The 20,172-nt window shown below is 35.6% G+C and overlaps 1 protein-coding gene across 2 annotated transcripts in view; it reads left to right on the top strand.

Moving 5' to 3' along the window:
- Positions 1-20,172, top strand: part of PSMD14 (proteasome 26S subunit, non-ATPase 14) — a 46,443-nt gene that overhangs the window by 10,351 nt on the left and 15,920 nt on the right. For both annotated transcript variants that reach the window (XM_058809434.1, XM_058809435.1), the window contains exons 5-8: positions 11,937-12,008; positions 12,333-12,452; positions 13,552-13,622; positions 14,594-14,744. In XM_058809434.1, coding sequence (XP_058665417.1) covers positions 11,937-12,008; positions 12,333-12,452; positions 13,552-13,622; positions 14,594-14,744 — 414 coding nt within the window. The remainder of the gene's footprint in view (positions 1-11,936; positions 12,009-12,332; positions 12,453-13,551; positions 13,623-14,593; positions 14,745-20,172) is intronic.

The following is a 20,172-nucleotide window of genomic DNA, read 5'->3' as shown; positions in this document are numbered from 1 at the left end:
TAGTGTATTACACTTGAGAACTGCTGTCACTGAGTTTGCAGTTCTCTTTCCTTACTTCTTGCTCCTTCAGGATGCTATTGAGGGGTTGATTGGCCTTCAGGTGTCCAGAGGTGGTCAGCACTGAATCCATCTACCTTAAGCCTGTCTTCAAATGGCTAATAAACAAATCTTTAAGGAAGTAATCTTAAACTGATACTTCAACAATAAACTTTCCTTCCAGTGACATGTGGCTTAGAAATCTTGAGGCATTTCTTCTCTTTTAACCATAGGTGGACAATGGACTGTCTTAGTAGAACAGGAGATGGACAAGAGACAAGAAGGGAAGAGGCTCTTAGAACTTTTGGCATCACATAAGCCATTTTTTTCTGTCAGAATGCTTGGTCATTAACTGTGTGTTCTTTTTATGGCAAGGTACCTGTGTTTAGTTTTGAACTTGATGCCAGAAGTATGATGTCCTTTGGAAACTGCTTCATGCAGAAATTGTGTCTTACATGACTGGTGTTGTACCTGGTCCATAAGTTTGTTTTGTCTTGAGTTTAGGTTCTCGTGATAAATGCATAAGATGAGGGAATAAATGAATGAATGAGGCCTTTTAGAAAAGATGTAAAAAATTGAAAGGGATGTCTCAAAGAAAAACTTATGACTTCAGTGTTGCTCCTGTAGTTCATGGGAATTAAGATTTTGGCAATACCCTTGTTCTTCTTCACTTACATAGTCTCCTTTCTCTCTCCTTCTGCCCCTTGTCGTGTTGGGTTTTTCTACTTATCTTCTTTTTCCTGAATCATTCTTTTCAGTTTGTCCCTCTGGAATACTGCCTACCACAGAATTTCACTGGTGGTTTAGTACTTTGATTTGCATTGTACATTTGCTGCAGACAAATGAACAGGTTTGTGGGGTACGTAAAAGCATTCTGCTTATGTAGCAGGCAGGAATTTGGAGCAACACTCCTTCATTTTGTATGCTGAACTATTGTTTGCTGGTGGAATCAATTCCACATATGCCTCTATTAGGCAATCCCACTGCAAAGGGTGTGAGCAAATTAGGTGCATTTGTAGCCAAGCTTTTCTCTCCATCACTTACAGACTAGTAATTCAAGTTGAGCAAGTTCTTGTCCACACTAGCACATGCTGTCTGTTTTTCTGAATCCAGATGTGATAGAAAGCAGTGAAATAATGACACTTTTTAAAAGAGGCTTTAAAAGTAATTTTTCATCGCTTGTTAGATTTTTGAAAATATTCATTTACACTGCTCTGTTAGTGGAGACAACTGTTCTAGTACAATAAATGAAAAATAAAACTGATTCTGTAATTTTGAATAAACATATATGATGACAGAGGGGAAGAGGAAAAATTCCAATGGGAAGGGAGGGGGAGACAGAGAATTGACCTGTGTCTTGTAAGGAGTGTTTACACCTTGACTTGGAATATAGAAAAAGAAGTGCAGATAGCTATTTTATTTGAATCATGGACTTGCCAATTAGCCATCAAGTGCTTCCATCTGTGAAATAGTTGATCAGATGGGTTAGCTGGGATGTTTCCAGATTAGGGCATTGTAAATGGCACTTGAAAACTGTCACTTTGATTAGGAGGTTTCAAATACTGCACTGCTTGGTGCTGTGGAACCTTTTTCCCCTCATAGGATCTTGGGTTTTTTAGAACATGCTTTTCCTGTTTAGTAAATCTGTGGCACCATTGGAACTTGGGAGACCTGCTGCTGATCTAAAGTTCTGCTTTGTGTGCTCATCTAGTCAGGGTGCTTGTTGGAGGAGAGCACAGTGCATTCTTTTGTGGGGCTTCCAAAGAGGAGTTGATGGTCTGGCAGACAGAGGAGGGTCAAGCTCTGTGTAGATCATCCCCAATTAACAATTAGATGCAAATTTCCTGGAGTTACTTCATTAAGCTGGTGTGTCATTTGAGTACATGACTTTTTCTTGCATCTTGCATCTTCCATATGTAAACAAAAACATCCACCAACAATAAAATCCTCAAACCCAAAACAAACCCAGACACCCCCATCCCTCCTCTCCAAAAAACCCAAAACCATGCCAACAACCCAAACAGGAAAAACTGCAGCACCTTACCATCTTTCTGAAAATTATTTTGGTTCGTTGATTCTTGAAACAGCTTGTGTTTTAATTTGAAGGGTGTAAATGTGTTGTCTTTAAGTACCTTTTTCATTGTAAAGCTGTAGAGTGTTTGGGTATCTCAGTATCTGTTTAGCTTATGACTTTCTCCTTTCTGTGTCTCCTGGGTATGTATGCTTTATGTGGTTTGAATTGTGGTGGTACACTGTTGTCTGCTTCTCATAAGTATTTGAAGCTTCAGATACACCTTTGGAGAATATTTTGCCAGGGGAATAAGTCTGAATTATAGCTCATAAAACTGTGCATCGTTTCTGTGCCATTGCTTCTGAGACGTTTCCCGGCAAAGTTCTCAAGTACGAAGAGTGTTACTATTTCTAGAACTCAAATGTAATTCCCAGTAGATGAGGTGGTGTACAATTTGGATGGGTTATTCCAGTTCTACTTTTTTTCCCTGGAAGCTGTCAACCCATTTAAGGAATAAGAAAAAATTCTCAATGACAAACATTTTTCATTTCATCCATTAAAAATATCCAACATGAAATCCCATAGGAAGTTCAGAAGACTTAATTGCCCGCATTATCTTCCATAGAAAGTCTCAGCATCAGTTTTTCTATACAAAATATATGATTTTGTTTTCAGGAGAAGAAAACCACCTTAGAGATAATAAACTGTGCTGTTTCACTTACTTTCACTGTCTGGGATGAATGTTTTACTGCATTGATTAGTGTTTTACTACAGGGCTGTTCAGTGAAAGCTTCATATCAAATTTAGGATCCAGGTGTGGCCAGGGTCACAGGCCAGGGTCTGGTTTTGCTGGAGATGGCAACTCCATGGGTCATGTTAGGCTTGTTTGAAAGTTACTGGGGATGGCAAAGCAGAGTATAATTCTCATACATTTGAAGTACATTTGAGTCATTGTAATGTGATTTGTCTCCTAAGGAGCTAATTGGAAGAGGAGAAGAGAAATCTGCTAGAATTGGTTTAGGAGAAGCCATAATTTTAAACCCTTAAACCCTCTGTGTAATTTGTGTTATAAAGGCTGTTTTGAAGTAGGATGGCTGCACTACAGACATGTCTTACATATTAATCACAAACAAATATAAAACTAAAACTAAAAAAGCCAGTGGGTTGTGTCTGAGCATTACAGTTTCCTCTGATCTGCTGTTTTCCTCTGGAGAACATTTTTAGCTGCCTCTTCTTGGCCTCAGATCTTAAACTTCCATATTTCTAATAATTAGGCAATTAGATTCTCTCTCCTCAATTTAATTGCCAGTGTAGTCCAGCTGACTTTTGACTTTCTCCAAAAGAGACAAAGGAGCTTGGACAAGGAAATGAGTGTAACCATAATGAGAAAGAACATAGGGAAGAAAGGGTAAAGAAAAAGAAATATATTTGTGCATTTGTCATTTCACCTATTCACTTGTAATGTTCCTTTCTGCAAGCAGGAAACAGCCACCCTATAGCAATCAATTTTATTTATTTCTCTTGGAAATTGTATCTTCTTTCTGAAATCCCATGCAATTGAATATTAAGTTGCAATGCTACTATGCAGCACCTTTGAGTGAGGGTTTCTCTTTTCTTCCTGCTGTGTAGAAGAGTCCTCTGTTTTCCTATGAAGCTGGAAGTGTTTTTGTGTTATAGGTGTGGTTTGGGGGGCTGGTGGCTGTTGGCTGATTGGTTGTTTTTTCAAGTGTTGCAAACAATTGACCTTGCTGCATCTTACCATTGAGTCTCCCAGTTCACCTGCTTGTATCCAGAGGACCAGCTCTTCTCAACACTCAACCTACAGAGATCTAGAACCCAGTGCATTCTTCCTTATACTGAGGAGATATCTTCAACTGCTTTGTCTACAAAGTGTACTTTAGGGTGAGCTTAGGCAGAACCTACTGAGGGCTATCCTGCCTTCTTGGCAGAACTGTCTTTAGAATAAGGTAATTAAAAATCTACATTGAAGCAAGACTACAAGAGTCAGACAAAATTAGAGATGCTGACTCGTCATCTGCCTTGAGGCTCTCAGTTCTAAATCCCAATACTTTCTGTAATGCTGATGGGAGTAGATAACAGGTTAATCCTGGCTTTTTTCTGGAATGAAATTTACCTCTGTATTTTCTTTTTATTTCCAGTAGATTGAGGCTGTGAAAAACAATAGCTCTTTTCAAAAAGATATACAGTGTTAGTGAGAACTTGTTTTATGTCCCTAATCTTACGGCTTTCTTCTATGACATTGTCATAGAATCATAGAATGGTTTGTGTAAAGAACATTTAGTCCAAATTGTCCTCATGCATGATAAGGAATTTTAACTTGAATTAATGTGCAGTAATAAAGCACACCTACCCCTTTGAGTTTTGTGTCTCAATGAATGTGCAGATTAAATGGGGTAAAGATAAATGAAACACTGACCCAGGGAAGATTACACTTAAGCAGCCATTTCATGTAACAGTTGTGTTGGGAACATTGTGGGAAGTCTGAGTATTGCAAATTGCATCAAGGTTATATATATATGTAAGTAATTTTACATCATGAATACATGTTATTATTGAGTAGTAAATGTTTATTTCTAATAATAATGTTCTGTAAGTGTCTCATTAAACTAGAGACTATTTTTGTTTGAAGTTCTTCTTAGTTAAAAACAATCAAATAACAAACTGCAACAAACCAACAAAAAAACCCCAAAAAAAGCAAAAAGATAACCAATCAACCAAAAAAGCCAGAAACACCCCCCCCCCCCGCCAAAACCATAGCAAAAAACCAAACCAAACCGCACCTCACACACCCTAAAAAAGAAAACCACAGAACACCACCCCACAGAAACTAAAATCCTAAATAAGCAGAAAGCTAAGCAGTGAAATTCTGGCTCTGCACCAAAGAGGTGTTGGCAAATTTATGATCCCAACCCGTTTAACCAACTGCTCAAAGCTATACAAAGTTCTGTGTTTTGTAATTTTGGTTTTGAAGAGGAAGGGAGATGGGAAATGTTATATATTTCAAGTCCATCTATATTGCTGTTCATGGAGTTCTGTTGTAAATGTGAACCTGGGTAAGCTTTTTTTAGGAGACAGAATTTTGTAAAACATACTGAGAGAGTTTTTATCTAGCCTGTTAAGGTGAGGTTTTTCTCAGAGATTTTTCAATTTAAGGTAGCAGTTGATGCCACAATACTTCCTTAGTATCCCTACTCCATTTTGGAATCTCTGAGACTAAACATATTACTGCAATTTTTATTTCATCTGACATATGGTGTAACAAGACAATATGATCCTTCGAGAAATCTAGGCTGTTTGTTGAGGCTTACGGTATTTTGTGGTCTGTTATGCTTGCTTGTTTATAATTGGTATAAAAATGGACCTAAACACACAAACTGTTTAGACATAATGGTGGCTTCAAAATCTAATCCTGTTGATGTGGAACTAACCACAAAATTGTGTGTAATAGCTTGAAAATAGCAATAAAATTTCAAATTGCTACTAATTTTAGTGTGTGGTTCACAATGTAAGTAATATATTTTTCCCTTTTTTATTGAGCTCACTGATTTTTTAATATTTTTGTATGATTGCAATAATTTTCTTTGTCATGACTGATCATGTTAACTTCCTGTACTGCAGAAAATGCAATACATGTTTCCTAGTGCTTGTCAGGACAAAGTTGTTGGAACCAGTGAGATCCCAGAATATGCCTCACTCTCTTTGTACTTCCACTGATGGAACATGAGTTGGTAATTTCCAGAAGTGTATTGTCTCAGTACAGGAAGAAAATGATTCCACAATCCCAACTCTGCTTAGATTTTTAGGTTTAGCAATGTGTAAAAAACACTGTGCTGATCTAAGAAATTTCTTATTCTTTATATCCATATATCAGCAGGTTGTACCACTTACTGGCAAAAAGTAGAGAAGAGCAGTGGTACTCTGAACTTTTAAGGCCTTGCTATCATTAACACCTGCAACTCCTTTGCACACTTGCTCATGTTTGTCCTCTCTGCAGCTAGTATTTTGTAGGTTTATTTCCCTTGTACCAAGTTATACACACAAAATTGCATTTACCTCCACAAAATAGAACATTTAAGCTCACTTTAGGTGCCTCATCCTTCCATGCATCTTTTAATATGATAAATTATTATTTTATAATGATTGTCATTGCATTTATACCTCAGTTGCCTTTCTCCCCCTTACCTTTATAATAAAATGTCATCTTTACCTGGAACACTTGTTCTGGAGGAGGTAGAGAAGGGTAATGAAGAAAAATGGTGGGATTAATAAATTCAAAAGTAATCCAAGGGGGGTCTTGTATTTTTTTTTTTTTTTAGCTAATCTTTCTCAATTGTCTTTGGATATAACAGCTGAAAATATGTAGTGAAAGGGTTAAGTCGGCATGAAAGAATTCATTTCCACTTTAATGACCTAGCCTTGCTGGGTTAGGACGATGGGGAACATGCTTCTGACTTGTACTCCTATTGCCAATTAACACCTCCTATAACAGGTTGCCTCAGCTAGTCATTGAAGCAGAGGCAGTAGAAATAGTTTACATGCAGCTTGTTTTTCACACTAGTTGTTTAATACTCACAAAATTAAACTATTAAAAGGTTCTTTCTTAGCTTACTGGGAAAGAAATAAAACATGATAGCAATCATTGTTTGCTTGTGTGTCCTATGTTTGTGCTTAAATTGTTCCAGTTTCAAAAATAAATAGAAATAGTAATGATTCTTTTATTTTACACTGTAATATGTCGTTTGGTGCATTAAAGCTGAGATGTGCTTTACAGCACTTAAGTTCACTGCTTTTGGATTTTTATTACTGCAAAACTGGGTTTTCTTTGAAACAGATATGATGTATTTCAAAATCATCTTTTGTGCTATTAGCATGAAACCAGAGCAGTGTTTGAGATCCATTTAAACAATGGAAAGTGTATCCATTTGTGGAATATTTCTCAGTTCCTTGTGTAATTAATCAAGTCTGCTTCCTCTTAACTATTTGAATAATTCTAAAATAGTACAAATAAAGAGCAGTGCTCTAAAATGACACTTTAGTTCACATTTAATAATAAAATTGGCTAAATAATTTCTATCTGTTCACACTAAGAGAAAGGTGAAGTAATATACCTAAAAGTGTTAAAAAATTTGCTAAAAGGCCTGAGTAGGTAACACTTCAAGGTGTTAGTTTTTATCCTGTAAGAATGGCAAATGCCTTTAACACTTCGTCAACAAGGGTTACCCAAGTAAAGGTCTGCTTTTTATATTGGATCATCTCTTTAACTATTTGAAACAAAAATAGTAACATGCATAATTTAATATTACAATGTAATTTTCTGTCCATAACTTGCATGCAATTCTTTTTCCCTTACTAATCTTACTAAAAAAAAAAATATTTGAATAGTGATAACCTAATTTTATCAAGTATTATTGACCTTGGAATTCTGCCATTCTAAACAAAAACAATCCTAAAGCTTGGTTGGGTTTTATGAGGTGGCCATCAGGCAGCTCATTTCAGAAGCATCAATTTTTCAGTAACACATAACAGTATTTTTTACAGCAGTTATTTAATTTTAATAATTACTGTATCCAGCTTATACATGCATGGTTGGGAAAAAGAATGTTCAGTATTCCTTGCAGTTTCCAAATCTAATTTTTCTCTAGTTCTCCAAGAAAGAATCCAATAAAGCTGTAGGTATGCAATATTCGCTGCTTTGAAGTGAGATGGACAGTCTTCTAAAACTATGTAATGACATAGCTGTCCTTTGAATATGATAATGTAACCAAAAACACCAGTAGCTCTTTTGCATTGCAGACACAAACGCTTTCTTTTCTGGGTTCCTGATACCAGTTAATTTAATTTGGTGCTCTGCTTCATAAGGCTGGTGCTTCTTTGTTAAAGTTGGCAGGCAGTGAAGTTTATGAACAGTGGTAATAGCACATGCTGTGGAGGGTCAGTGTAAAATATTTGCCTCCATGTAGAGATTAGCTAATAAAATCTTTCTTCTTCTTTGCTTGATGAAAGAAATGCGTAAACTTTTGTGAAAGACTACCAGAAACAGGCCAAAGAGATCTCAAAACACATAACTCATAGGTGGCTCCCACATACTGTGTATCTAACATGCAGAAGCTGGGGCTGGCACTCCAGGGCTGTGTTACATTATCAGCCATTTGTGGAAATGGAGGTGATCAGAGATGGAACAAATTGGTTCCAGTTTCCAAACGTCTCTGTTTTCAAATCATCTGAAGTCAAGTAAACTACTTGGAAGACTCAAGTTCCATTTGGCTTTATCTGTTAAATCTTTGAAGGTTTTATGATAAGAATTTGATGAACTTTGGTTCCATTTCTGTAGAAATACTAATGTACTAATGCATTCTATCTTTGATAGAAAAATAATGTGAGACTTGACCTATGGATCATGTCCTCCTCAGAATTCCTGAATTTCAGTACTCTTTTGAGTAGTTCATTGTAATTGATATTAAAAACAAAAGAAGGAACATTAACATGAAAATGAATACACATAATTGGTATGGTCCAATGAGGACTTAAGTTTTCCCATAATCTAGCTGGTAATTAAAATCTATAAGAGGAACAGAGCAGATGGAAAGGAGATAGTGAGGTCACACAAAGAAGCATCAATGACCAAGGAAATACTTGGTATGTGCTGTGTATTTATAAGATGACTGAGAGTTAACAAACCTGCCTTGTGTACTACCATTAGCTAATTTTTACAAGTTCAGGTAAATTGGTTGAACTGCACAGTAAGAGTGGAAACTCGTGTTTGATATTTTTACTATGTCTTGCATGTGCTTAATATGAAGCAGCAAAGTATGCTGTTAGGATCCTCCTAATCCTTAATGTAGTAACTTCTGTATCTATTTAAACACATTTAGCATGTAAAATCTTTCACAGTGAATACTATGGCTTTTGAAAAAACAGCAAAAGTTAAGCACGTTGGCTTGCACCAATGAAGAATTCCTTTATGAATTAGCAGAGTTTCCTATGCTGAAAATAAATTGTTGACTGTGGGTGCTGGCAATGGGAATTCAATGTAAGTTTTGAAAAAAACCCCTATTTTATCTCATAGAATGCCTAAAGATTTGATAAAGTATCATATTAGATATGCACTCTTCTGCACCATCATCACAGTAAAAGAGCATTTGGATGCTCCAAGGAATATAGAAATCATAAGGAAATATAAGGAACGCCCTGCTTTAGTTCCTACCTTCACTTAAACTAAAGGTGATTAATCTGCCTTGTTACAGAAACAAAATGTATTAATATTTGTTTCCTCCCTGTAAGTGATGAATCTACTGACTGATCTCTAAAATGAGAAAAATTTTGAATAATAAGTTCTTATAAGTTGAGGACACGGGCAGCTATATAGAGGACAGAGCTTTGATTAATGCCTCAGCTGCAGGACAGGTGTCAGTGTGATTTTAACAAACACTGGAAATTTCATAGAGGAGGGCTCATCTGAGAGCCACAGTCTGTGGAATAAGCTTCAGTTCAAGCCTCCTGATTTTTGAGAAGCTAGTCTCAGTCAAAGAACAAGATTAGCCTTCCAGAAATCATGGAACTGTTTGTGCTAATCTGGGGGAGATTTTTATTACTCTATTCTTTATTTTAAAAATTACTGAATGGTGTAATGGGATGGTTGCTTACAGTGAAATGTTAAACAAAATCTGGAACAAATGTAGAATGCATTTCTACACACCATGGATATTAGGGCTCTTCTAAAGAGCAAGCTTACTAGTTATTTTTATCTTCCCTTCAGACCTCTGGTCTACAACTGGTGGAAAATTGGGAGAGCATTATGTATGAAAAAAGGGTTTGGTTAACAAGCTAGTAAGTTACTTTTAAAATTAAAACTCAGGTTACCTAGGCTTTTTTCTTTGCATTGAGTAAGTGGAAACATGAGTCTTTGTGCTTTCCAAATTCTAAGCGAACACTTCTAAGTGAATAGACTTAAAGTAGAAGAGATAGAGTTTAGAAAGTAAACTGACATGTTTATGGAGAAAAAAACATGGGAACAGCATTGCAAAATGTTTGGGCATTTGAAGCTTTGCCAGTCAATTTAATTGCAGAAAATTCGGGATAAGTGATGCAGGTGCTCTGTCCATCTGGTTCTGGGCAATGTTCTAAAGAGCTGCTTTCAGTGTGTTTCAGTGTGGATGCTAGAGGAGCACATCTCAACTGGAGCATCTTACTTTTGGGCTGGGGCTAGGCCAGGGAAATACTTGATAAAGGGGTGAGCTTGATGAAAAATGGACCTTTGGTGAGAATACTATGGAAGATGAAAAGCAGGGAAACCTGCTGGAAGCTTGCTGATGAAAAGACTAGAGTGACAGAAGAAGTAGGAGTGAGTAGTAAGAAGTGAGGAAAGGCAAATACAGAGAGATGATGATCAGCAGTATCAAAGTTGGAAATAGAGGTTTGAAGCTTTTAGGAAGTGGGTATGGTTGACAGATCCATGCATATATGTGAGTTTCAAAATACAAAGATTGGATTTACAATACAAAGAGTGGATATAGAACTCATAGATTAATTGACTTTAAGGGGGAAAACCCCCACAACTGAATTTTCTTACTGTCTTTAAGGCTTTATTCTGAAGACTGATGTTTTTCTGTGTGTGTGAAAATCAGAGTATGCAGAAAGGATAATTCCTGTACAAATGTAATGTGTTGATTACTTAAGTATCCAGTTTTATCTTCAGGAAGTAATGGATTGTGTTGATCGCAGTGTCTTGTTTGATGTCATGAGGATGCATGTTGTGTTGAATTTTTTCACTTGAAGTGAAAAATTAAGAATTTATTCAAAAGATTTTTTCCCCCAGTTTTTCTTATAACTGTGGACTCAAATTTCTAAATCTTTAAAGGGTTCAGTAAAGGCACCATTTTTCCTCTTATAACTTGATAATGGAGTATCTTTTTTTTTTCCCATAGTTGCTTTGTTGCCCCTCTAAGTTTGCATCACCTCATGCAGAAGTAAGCTATGTCTTTTCAGTGGAAATTTGGTAATAAAGTAATGAATGTGCTGTTAATTGGATGTAATGAGGGACGCTCATGTGGAATTCTGTATATAACAGCAATATTTCTCTTGTTCCTCAAGAAAAGGACATTTAAACTGCTGCCTCTTGTGTTTTTCAATTTCAACAGTACACAGAACCTGTTTCAACCAATCATTCACACCTGGGACAGTTGTGCTAATTTTTGAATAACTACTCATAAGGCAAAGAGCAAAGTATTTTGTTCACAGCTTTTCCACCTAGGGATCAGAGGTCCGTTTTTTCTCTCACTGTACCAGTGTATCTGCAAAGTACTCCCATAGCCTTTAACTGCAAGTCCTCTTTAGCTGAAAGCTGATGAAGCAAAGGGAAATTGCTGTTTGTGTTGGTGCCAGTTAATCATGCTAGCCCAGCAGCATTTACATTCACACCACTGTAAGAAACACATAGTTAATTGGAGAACTGGCCATATTTTACAGCTGACGAAGGTTAGCATTGCAGCAAGGCTGACTAATGGAAACTTATCTGAGACTTAGTCTGAATGCCTTGTAACAGGTTTGTATCCAGTGTAACACTTGCCTGCTTTATATTTGACTGGCTCTGGTAAGAGTGCTCTTTAGACTGTGTTGTTTGGGTGGGGATGACAGGATGATGGCTGGGTGACCTATTACAAAATAATGTTAGTGACAGAAAGTGCTGTAAACAAGGGTTTGGAGATTGGGTGTGCAATTTTTTGTTTTGTTTGTAGCAACTACATCTAACTCAATAAGTCAATTGCATATGCATTTTTCTACAAGTTTTGCAATATGCAAAACAAAAGGAAATATTTAGAAACTGCAGAATAACAATGATGATAACAATAATTGTTTGTTCTTTTTATAGGGGCCACCAACAGATGCTCCTGCGGTCGATACAGCGGAACAGGTTTATATCTCTTCCCTTGCACTGCTGAAAGTAAGTGTTCTGTGTACATACATGTCTGGATATAATGCTGGAGTTTGAGCACCTGGCAGCAGTCCAGAGTTAATGGACTTGTGATGCCTAAGTGCTGGCCAGACTTATTTTAAAAATAAATTAATACTGATTGGAACCCTCAGAAACTTACTTTAATTAGTTCTCTTTTGTTGGGTTTGTTTTTACTATTTTACAGTTTGTTACAGTTTCCAAAAGTGCTACAAGTTGCAAATTAGCTAGAGATCAACAAAGGCTGAAAAAACTACCTCAAATCAGACTTGAACCTTCGTTTAAACATATGGTGTCATTTGGTCTTAATTCCAGATGTTGAAGCATGGTCGTGCTGGTGTCCCTATGGAAGTTATGGGTCTGATGCTTGGGGAATTTGTTGATGATTATACTGTGAGAGTGATTGATGTTTTTGCAATGCCACAGTCTGGAACGGTGAGTTTTTCGCATCTAGACCTTGATAATTTTATTTGCTTGTTTGTTTTTTTCCTTAAGGTAAATATATATTTTAAAAGGTTTTTGTGCTTTGCCTCGTTGAAGCAATCTGAAGGTGTAGGCTGTGAGTTATAATACAAACAAGTCCAATGGTTAAAGGATTTCAGTAAAAAGAAATGTAGTCAAAACTTCTTTTTGAGCAAAGGCTAGTACTTAAATGTGTATAGCAATATATGCAGATATTGTGTCCTTTTTTATGTATAAATATAGTGTATTACATGACTTATAAGACTTATAAATTGATAACTTTCAAAACTCATGTAGTATGAGCCAGCAGAAATATTCAAAATGTAAGAGGTTACATTGTGATGGTTCTATATACTTCAAACTTGCTCTCTTTGACAGATCTTAGTTGCGTGTCTCTTAAATGATAGTTCTGTGATATGAAAAAAAAAGTGTTTAAATTTTGAGTAAGAATATCCATTTTATGAACAGATTAAAGAGGTGAAGAATCAAGGGGCATAATTGGAATTTATGGTGCTTTATTTCGTGTAACTGGAATGAAATGTGCTTGAAACAGGCATGGGATAATTCCTTTGTTACTCAGAGCTGCACTCCATGAAATTTTTAAATTCTTTTGTCCTGAGTTTACTCATGTGCATAATATAAAAATCTACAAAAAGTCAATATGTGATATTTATCTTGAATAAAACGTGTAGAGCTGAACTTGGGACAAACAACAGGCCACCGTTTGCAGACTAAACAGAGGAGAGAAAAGTGATTTCCTACACCTATTTAATCATGTTTACTTATAGTGAAGATTACTTAAATAGCAATTCACAATATTCCTTCAGCATTTAAAAAATCACATTGAAATACATTTCTAAAAATTATATTTTGCGTTTAAGGGTGTTCTGTCATGTAGTACTAAAGTATTCAGGTTGTCTTTTTAAACAGATGCTTATGAATATTTTTGTTTGTGTGAAGTTACAAGTTAAAAGATAATACTGCTTCATGTACAGCTACTATGATTTTTGTCTGTCTTTTAATAATAATGCTTCACGTACAGCTACTATGGTTTTTCTGTTTTTTAAATCAGGGTGTCAGTGTGGAGGCAGTTGATCCTGTATTTCAAGCAAAAATGTTGGATATGCTGAAACAGACGGGAAGGTAAGGCACTGTAAAGAGGGCTGACAGCCACAAGTACTCTCTGCACGGTTTTTAGAAGAAACGGCTGGCTTTCTGCAAAACTTGTGATCTGAGAGCTATTAATAATGTTTAAAAATAAGTAATTGCCCCAAAAATTAGGTGAGTAGCATAGCATGTAATACAGTCCCCCTCATGCATTTCAATTGTCAGGAGATTGTCACTCCTGTTAAATCTACAGCTTTGATTATCACCCAGAAAGATTAGAATGCTGCTCAGTTTAGCATTGGCGATTACTACACAACACCTGCTTAAAAGATTGATTTTTTGATGTAACCCTTGAAATAAAATTTTTTAAATTTTTGAAGTTATAGCTTACTCATGAACAATTTTAATTAAAAGAAATGGAAAATAATTTTGCAAAAGATCCTAGTATTTAAGCAAATTTTTATTTCACTCCTACCTCTCAACAGTTGTCGTCTGCTTGCTCAAATTCTTTTACTGTGGGAAAAACTTCAAAATTAATGTTAGCAAAAGGCTCAGCAGCTGAACAGAACAGTGCAAATTGCTTTTTGACTGAGTTCCTAGTTCTACTGCTGGTTTAATTGATATTTAATCCTTTCCCACCGTTGGTTCCCGTTGTCCATGTCTGAAATGGACTTTCTGCCGTGAAAATTCAACCTTCGATGCCAAGGAGTTAAAGAGTAGATATTTACTCAAGTGCTGAAAGGGTAAAAACTGGTTCAGGGAAGGTGTGGTAACAGGGTGAAAAACTGAAAGCATGATCTACCACTGCTAATGTGTATCATTAATGATAGCCCTCTTTTGTCTCATTTATTCATGTCCATGTTTTCACCATACTATGGTGAGTAATTTAAATATTACTAATGGTGTTTTTTTCACAGCTCATCATAATTTATGCCCTGATATGTTCCTGTTTCTTCTTGTGATAAGTGTTTATGTTTTTAAAAATCTCAATGTCCTCTTTGTTTCAGACCTGAGATGGTAGTTGGTTGGTATCATAGTCATCCTGGCTTTGGCTGTTGGTTGTCTGGTGTAGATATCAATACTCAGCAGAGCTTTGAAGCCTTATCAGAAAGAGCTGTTGCTGTGGTGGTGGATCCCATTCAGAGTGTAAAAGGAAAGGTATAGTAGGCTTGCTTTTTATTTTTAAGGTACTTCAGTAAGATTTAATACAGAAGCACTGTAAATATATGTAAGTACTTGATTTTTGGAGGCCCATAGCAAAAAAAAAAATTAAAACAAAAATTTCATTGTAAATAAAAAGATCACTTCCAGTTTGTTCTGCAGCTTAGATAAGTAGTCCTTAAACAGGCTGGAAGTCTTTGATATTGTCAGTACACATAAACAATCATAATCCTCTCATAATATTTTGCTATTCAGGTATCACTCAACAGGTTTACAACTAATAATCCAAATATACATTGTTTTATATATTAAATTTTAGCTACAAATTCTGAGATCAATTACTAACAGATTGGAATAGGTTCAGCCCCTTAACACGAGTACTAAGAATGCATTGATTTGCAGGCATTGCATATGATGATTTTTATTAAAACTTCTATTCCAAATGCTTTGGGCAATAAAACTTTATAGAGAAGTTGATATCAAGCATTTGAATTTTTGAGAAGCGTGCAGATGAATGATTAAGTACGTTAAATTATTATGAAAAGAGATTTTAACTTGCAAAGCATATTGGGTTATAGTTGTCCTTTGTTGAAATCTCTTTTGTTCTTGTTTAGTTCTCTTTTTATTTCTTTCTAGCCCCATATGCCATTTTCCTATTTCCTGCCTCATGACAGCAGGGAGCAGCTCTATTATCACCTTCACAGAGCTGTCTGCAAATGTGAGAGGCAATTCGATTTTGCTCAACCACAGGGAGAGTGGATTAGAAAAACTACAGAATGTACAGAAATTGGCTAGGTGGTTTACTGCTTTAAAATACTGCTGAGGTGTTTTGTTTGAGCATGCACTCCCATTGTACTGTAGAATAATTATTGAAATGCGTCATGGTATATATGAATGATACTCATGTAAATTTATAAATATTTCAAAACTGTTCATCTTCTATAAAACTGTACTATCATATTTCCTGTGAGGCAGATCTTATTAAAGATACCAAACACTGTGAGTTCACTTAATTTCATAGCAGAATGTTCTGAAGCTACAGTTGCTGTTTTGGTTGTTTTGTTTATTTTTTTTTTAATTCTGAATTTTATAGCAAATACGTTTATGTAACAGGCAATTGAAAAATTGTTAACTTCTGGTTGTTTGGAAGATATTAGACATGTGTAGAAATTTTGTTCCTTTTTAAATTGCTTGAAGAGTAGAAGAAAATACAGGTAGTCTGGGGGGCGGGGGGGTAAGATGCAGTAGAACACTTAATTATTCCTAACTTATTTTTCCTAGAACTTTTATTTTCCCACTGCAATAGAATGTTGAAATAGGATTCTTTTTGTTTTGTCAAAAAATAATGTCAAGAGTATTACTAGTAATTAATTTAGACCTCACTAGCTATTAAATCCATTGAGAAGAAAAGCCTCCTAATAAGTCACACTGCATGCTTGCTCACTAAGTGCTTCTATTTATAATAATTTTACTGCCACTGTTGTTTGACATAGTTGTCTAGATTTGAGATCTTTGAGATCTTCAATAAAGTAATCTTTGGCATATTTATTTTGAATGTGAATAAATTTTTGTCCATCTAAGCATTTCTCAGTTACAGCTGCTCTTATGGCATTGCTGCCAGGACTTGAGATTACTGGAAGTCTTGTAATGTTTGTTTTTCATACACATTTTTAGCTGCTACAGTCAGATTAAATTACGTTCTCAGGTTTCATGTTAAAAAAAATTTACATCTGTCATGTTTCTGGCAAGTGCATCCTTTAAAGCTTAGAAATAAAAAGAATCTCCTAAATTATGAATACCACTTGTAATTAACTTCCTGATTTGGAAGATGTGGAATGTGTTCGAGTTTTATGATCCTGGTTGGCAAGATGACTTACACTGAAAAGTGTTTGGATTGTCAATGAACTGAGAGAAGAGCAGATATGTTATGGTTCAAGGGGGGTTTCTCAGGTGAGGTTCCAGTGCTTCATGTGCCTGGGTAACTTATCATGGCACCCAGAGCCTCTTTGTGTGCTACAGAGCCCGAGCTCAGCCTATTTCAGGAAAGTATCTGCATTTGCCAGCATGAAGAGCCACTTGCAGAGGTAATTTTGCTGGTGTAGTAACCATTATACTGGTGAGCTTTAGCTACGTGAGTCTGAGATCATTACTCATTATACCTTGTACTAGCAGCACTGTCTGGCAAAAAAATATAGTGAACATGTGGCATAGAAGATTTTAATATGGCATGTTTTGTCTGAGATTAGATGTATTTAAAAGCAAAGCCCAAAATAGCACATTAGCTAATTTTAAAGCTGCCTCAGGGCAGGTCCATGCCCATATAAATTGCCATAGTTTATGGTCAGTGAAGCAGTCATGGCTGTGCTAGTGAAGAATAACTGGGGCAGAGGTTATTTTCATGTGTCAGGAAGTTGCAGTGAATTCTGATGAGGAATCTCAGGTTCACCCTGACTAGCTAAAACATTAAAAAGCACTTTGCCCTGTTACTGTAGAAAATGAAAACTTGTTAACTTCTTTGTTAACTGCCTTGTCTCCATACACATTTTCTACGTAGCACAGGGATGTATGATTGCAGTTTAAAAATAAATATACCTGTAATTCTCATCAGTTAAAAAAACAAACCAGTCATTTTATGTCTTAAAGCCAATGAGCAAAAATAAAAAGTCATATAAAATCCTTATATAAAAATAAACCCCCTCATATAGATCTGTGGATTAAATGCCAACTGCTTTAATGACCATTTTAGGTCTGGGATATTTTTGCATAAATGTAGTAGGACACATGAAGGACAAGTAATTCCAAATTGCTTACATACATATTCTAGCATACAAATTAGGTTTTTTTCATGTCTGTGCACCCTATTTTGCGATATTTAGGCTAATAGTGCTCTAGTTGTCTGTAAAATAAACTCGCAACGGTGCAGTGAGTTTTAACTGAAGGTCAGTGGTCTCAGAACCCAGAAAGGAAAAGCATTGTTTTGACTTTTATTTTAGCTTGATTTCTTTGAATGAAGTCACAGTAAGCATGCTGAAATATGGCCAGTGGGGCAACCTGGCTATCTGTTGTTTCATTTTATACTTATTAATAAACTTTTCTTTTATCCCCTACAGTTTTCCAATCTGTGCAATGGAAGCTGTAATATATATTTAGAAGTAATACATATTTCACAGAAGCAGTAATTTCATTAAAGATCTGGAATAAAGCTAAATATTGACATTTCATATTTATTTCCAACATACACTTTGAAATGTCTGTACAGAGAACCATAAACCTTTGCCAAATGTTAAAAATAAATGTGATTTTTTAGACCTTAACTTAGCAGCTGTTCATCACCTCTTAAGGAAAATATAACTATACTAAACCCAGTGTAACATAGTAGCTTTAACTCCAAAAGCATTAACTTACTGCATTGCACTCACTGTATTGTTAAATTAATATTAAAAAAAAAAAAGGGTGGTGTTTTCTTTTTTGACCTGTTTAAAAGTTGGGATCTTTATTATAACAAAGCCACCATTTAAAATGTGTTGTTCTTCTGAGAGAGTTAACCATTTTCCCTTGATTAATAATTGCTTCATAAGGATCGATAAAATATCCAAAATTGTCAGAAGTCCATTTTGTACATCTGAGAAACTTGTTGGCACTTGTGGTGTTTAGCAGGGTTGGTAGCAAAATCTCCTACTCATACAGCAAACTTTCATTTCTGTTAAACCATATTTTTTTTCCAGCAAGGCACTATATGTAATATTTGTAGGAAGATCTGTTGTTTTATGGCAAAATTATTTTTTTAATTGTTTGCTGAGGAAAATAGTTGTCTTTCCAATAACTTTTTTATAAATTCTGTTTCGGTCACCTCAGACAGATAGAAACAAAAATGCTATGCATCTTAATCTTGTGCTTAAAACCAGATCCTGCCACATTCATAAGAGGATTTTGCTGTGGTACTTTATCCTTATCTTAAATTCATTCAGATGGTAAAAGAAAATAAATATGTACATATGGGTAGCCTGGTAAATCAAAGTAATTCTAGTTGATCTCTATAGATCATCTAGCCCAAATTTGTGGTGAGCACAGTTTCAACGTTGAGTTCAGATCAGCTCTCTTAGTGTTTTGTCCACTTGGGTCTTGAGATTCAACAGCCTCATGCCAATTCCTGTTCCAATATTTTATTTTTCTTGCAGTTGGTTTTTTCCCTTTGTATGCATATGGTCCGCAGCTGCTCTTTTCAGTTTATTACTACTGTCTCCTGCCACATTCATCATTGAAGAACCTTGTCCTGTGGTCCAAGCAACCCCTTCAGGCAGTGGAAGATTTTTTACTTCAAAGAGACAGAATGTGGGCTGTACTCTGAAACCATTTTGTGCAGGCAGTTTCTTTTTATTGGTAGTTGAAAATTGCTTTCTTTTGTTCAGCTTATGAGATCTTTAGAATTTTATTCAAAAAGGAGTAAAAAATGTGCTGAACTTTATAATTTGTTATTTTACTAATTTTTGAAGTATGAAAAAAGTTACTCTTACCGTGCTGGAGGGAGAGAAAGATACATGCTTGTTTTATCCTCCTTTACAAATGAAAACCCTGAGGAGAGCTGGAGGACTTATTTCAGCAATCTCTCCCCTTTTTTGTCCATTGGTACTTGTAAATCTAAGTGGCAACCTGTGCATAATTAGTGATGTGTATGAGCATTACAGGTCTGTTAATACCTGGTTTCAGGTTTATTTCTCTTCGGAGTAATAGATGGTCATTCTGCTGCATGCTGACCATAAAAATGGTGATTTCCAAGTAGTTTTGATCTCTTGCTACTTTTATGTTCCAGTTGAGATTAAATTGCCTGTGTATTCACTGTTTCAGATTGGTGACTTCTGTTTTTGTGCTGCAAATCTTCCCAGTTTATCAAGACAAATGTGTGTGTGAATGGTTTCATAATTTGGTAATTACTTGTTAGTCTAAAATACTGAAACCAGTAGCAGACAGCAATTTAACAATTAATTTCCTGAATATTGCAATTACCATCTAGCTACAAGATTTTCTTCAGCTGAACATGTTTTACACCAGTTTTTTGAAACATTGCATGGCTTTAAAACTCCACTTTTTTATCAAAGTGCTGTTCTTTTTCCTTTGAACTTGTCTTTTTCCTTTCTTTGTTTGAATTAACCACAGGATTTAAAGAGGCTTTGTTTTTTAAGAAGGCAGAAAAAGAGCAATCCTTGAAACAAGATGTGTGGAGACACTAGTGTAATGCCTGAAATTTAAAATATCTCATTAAGAATAAAGTTTGTGAGAAGTGTAAGCATATTGGAGCCACCTAACAAGACTTTATTTTAATATACCTAACTCCTCCTCCCCACTTCATGCACTTGTCTTGATCTTTAGTTTGACTTAGTCTTCCCTAGACACAAATGAATTCAACAGTCTTCAGGATATAGTTAAA

This window comes from Ammospiza caudacuta, chromosome 8, assembly GCF_027887145.1.
Source record: "Ammospiza caudacuta isolate bAmmCau1 chromosome 8, bAmmCau1.pri, whole genome shotgun sequence".
Taxonomy (NCBI): Eukaryota; Metazoa; Chordata; class Aves; order Passeriformes; family Passerellidae; genus Ammospiza; species Ammospiza caudacuta.
The sequence above is the reverse complement of the archived record's forward strand: the minus strand, read 5'-3'. Positions and strand labels throughout refer to the sequence as shown.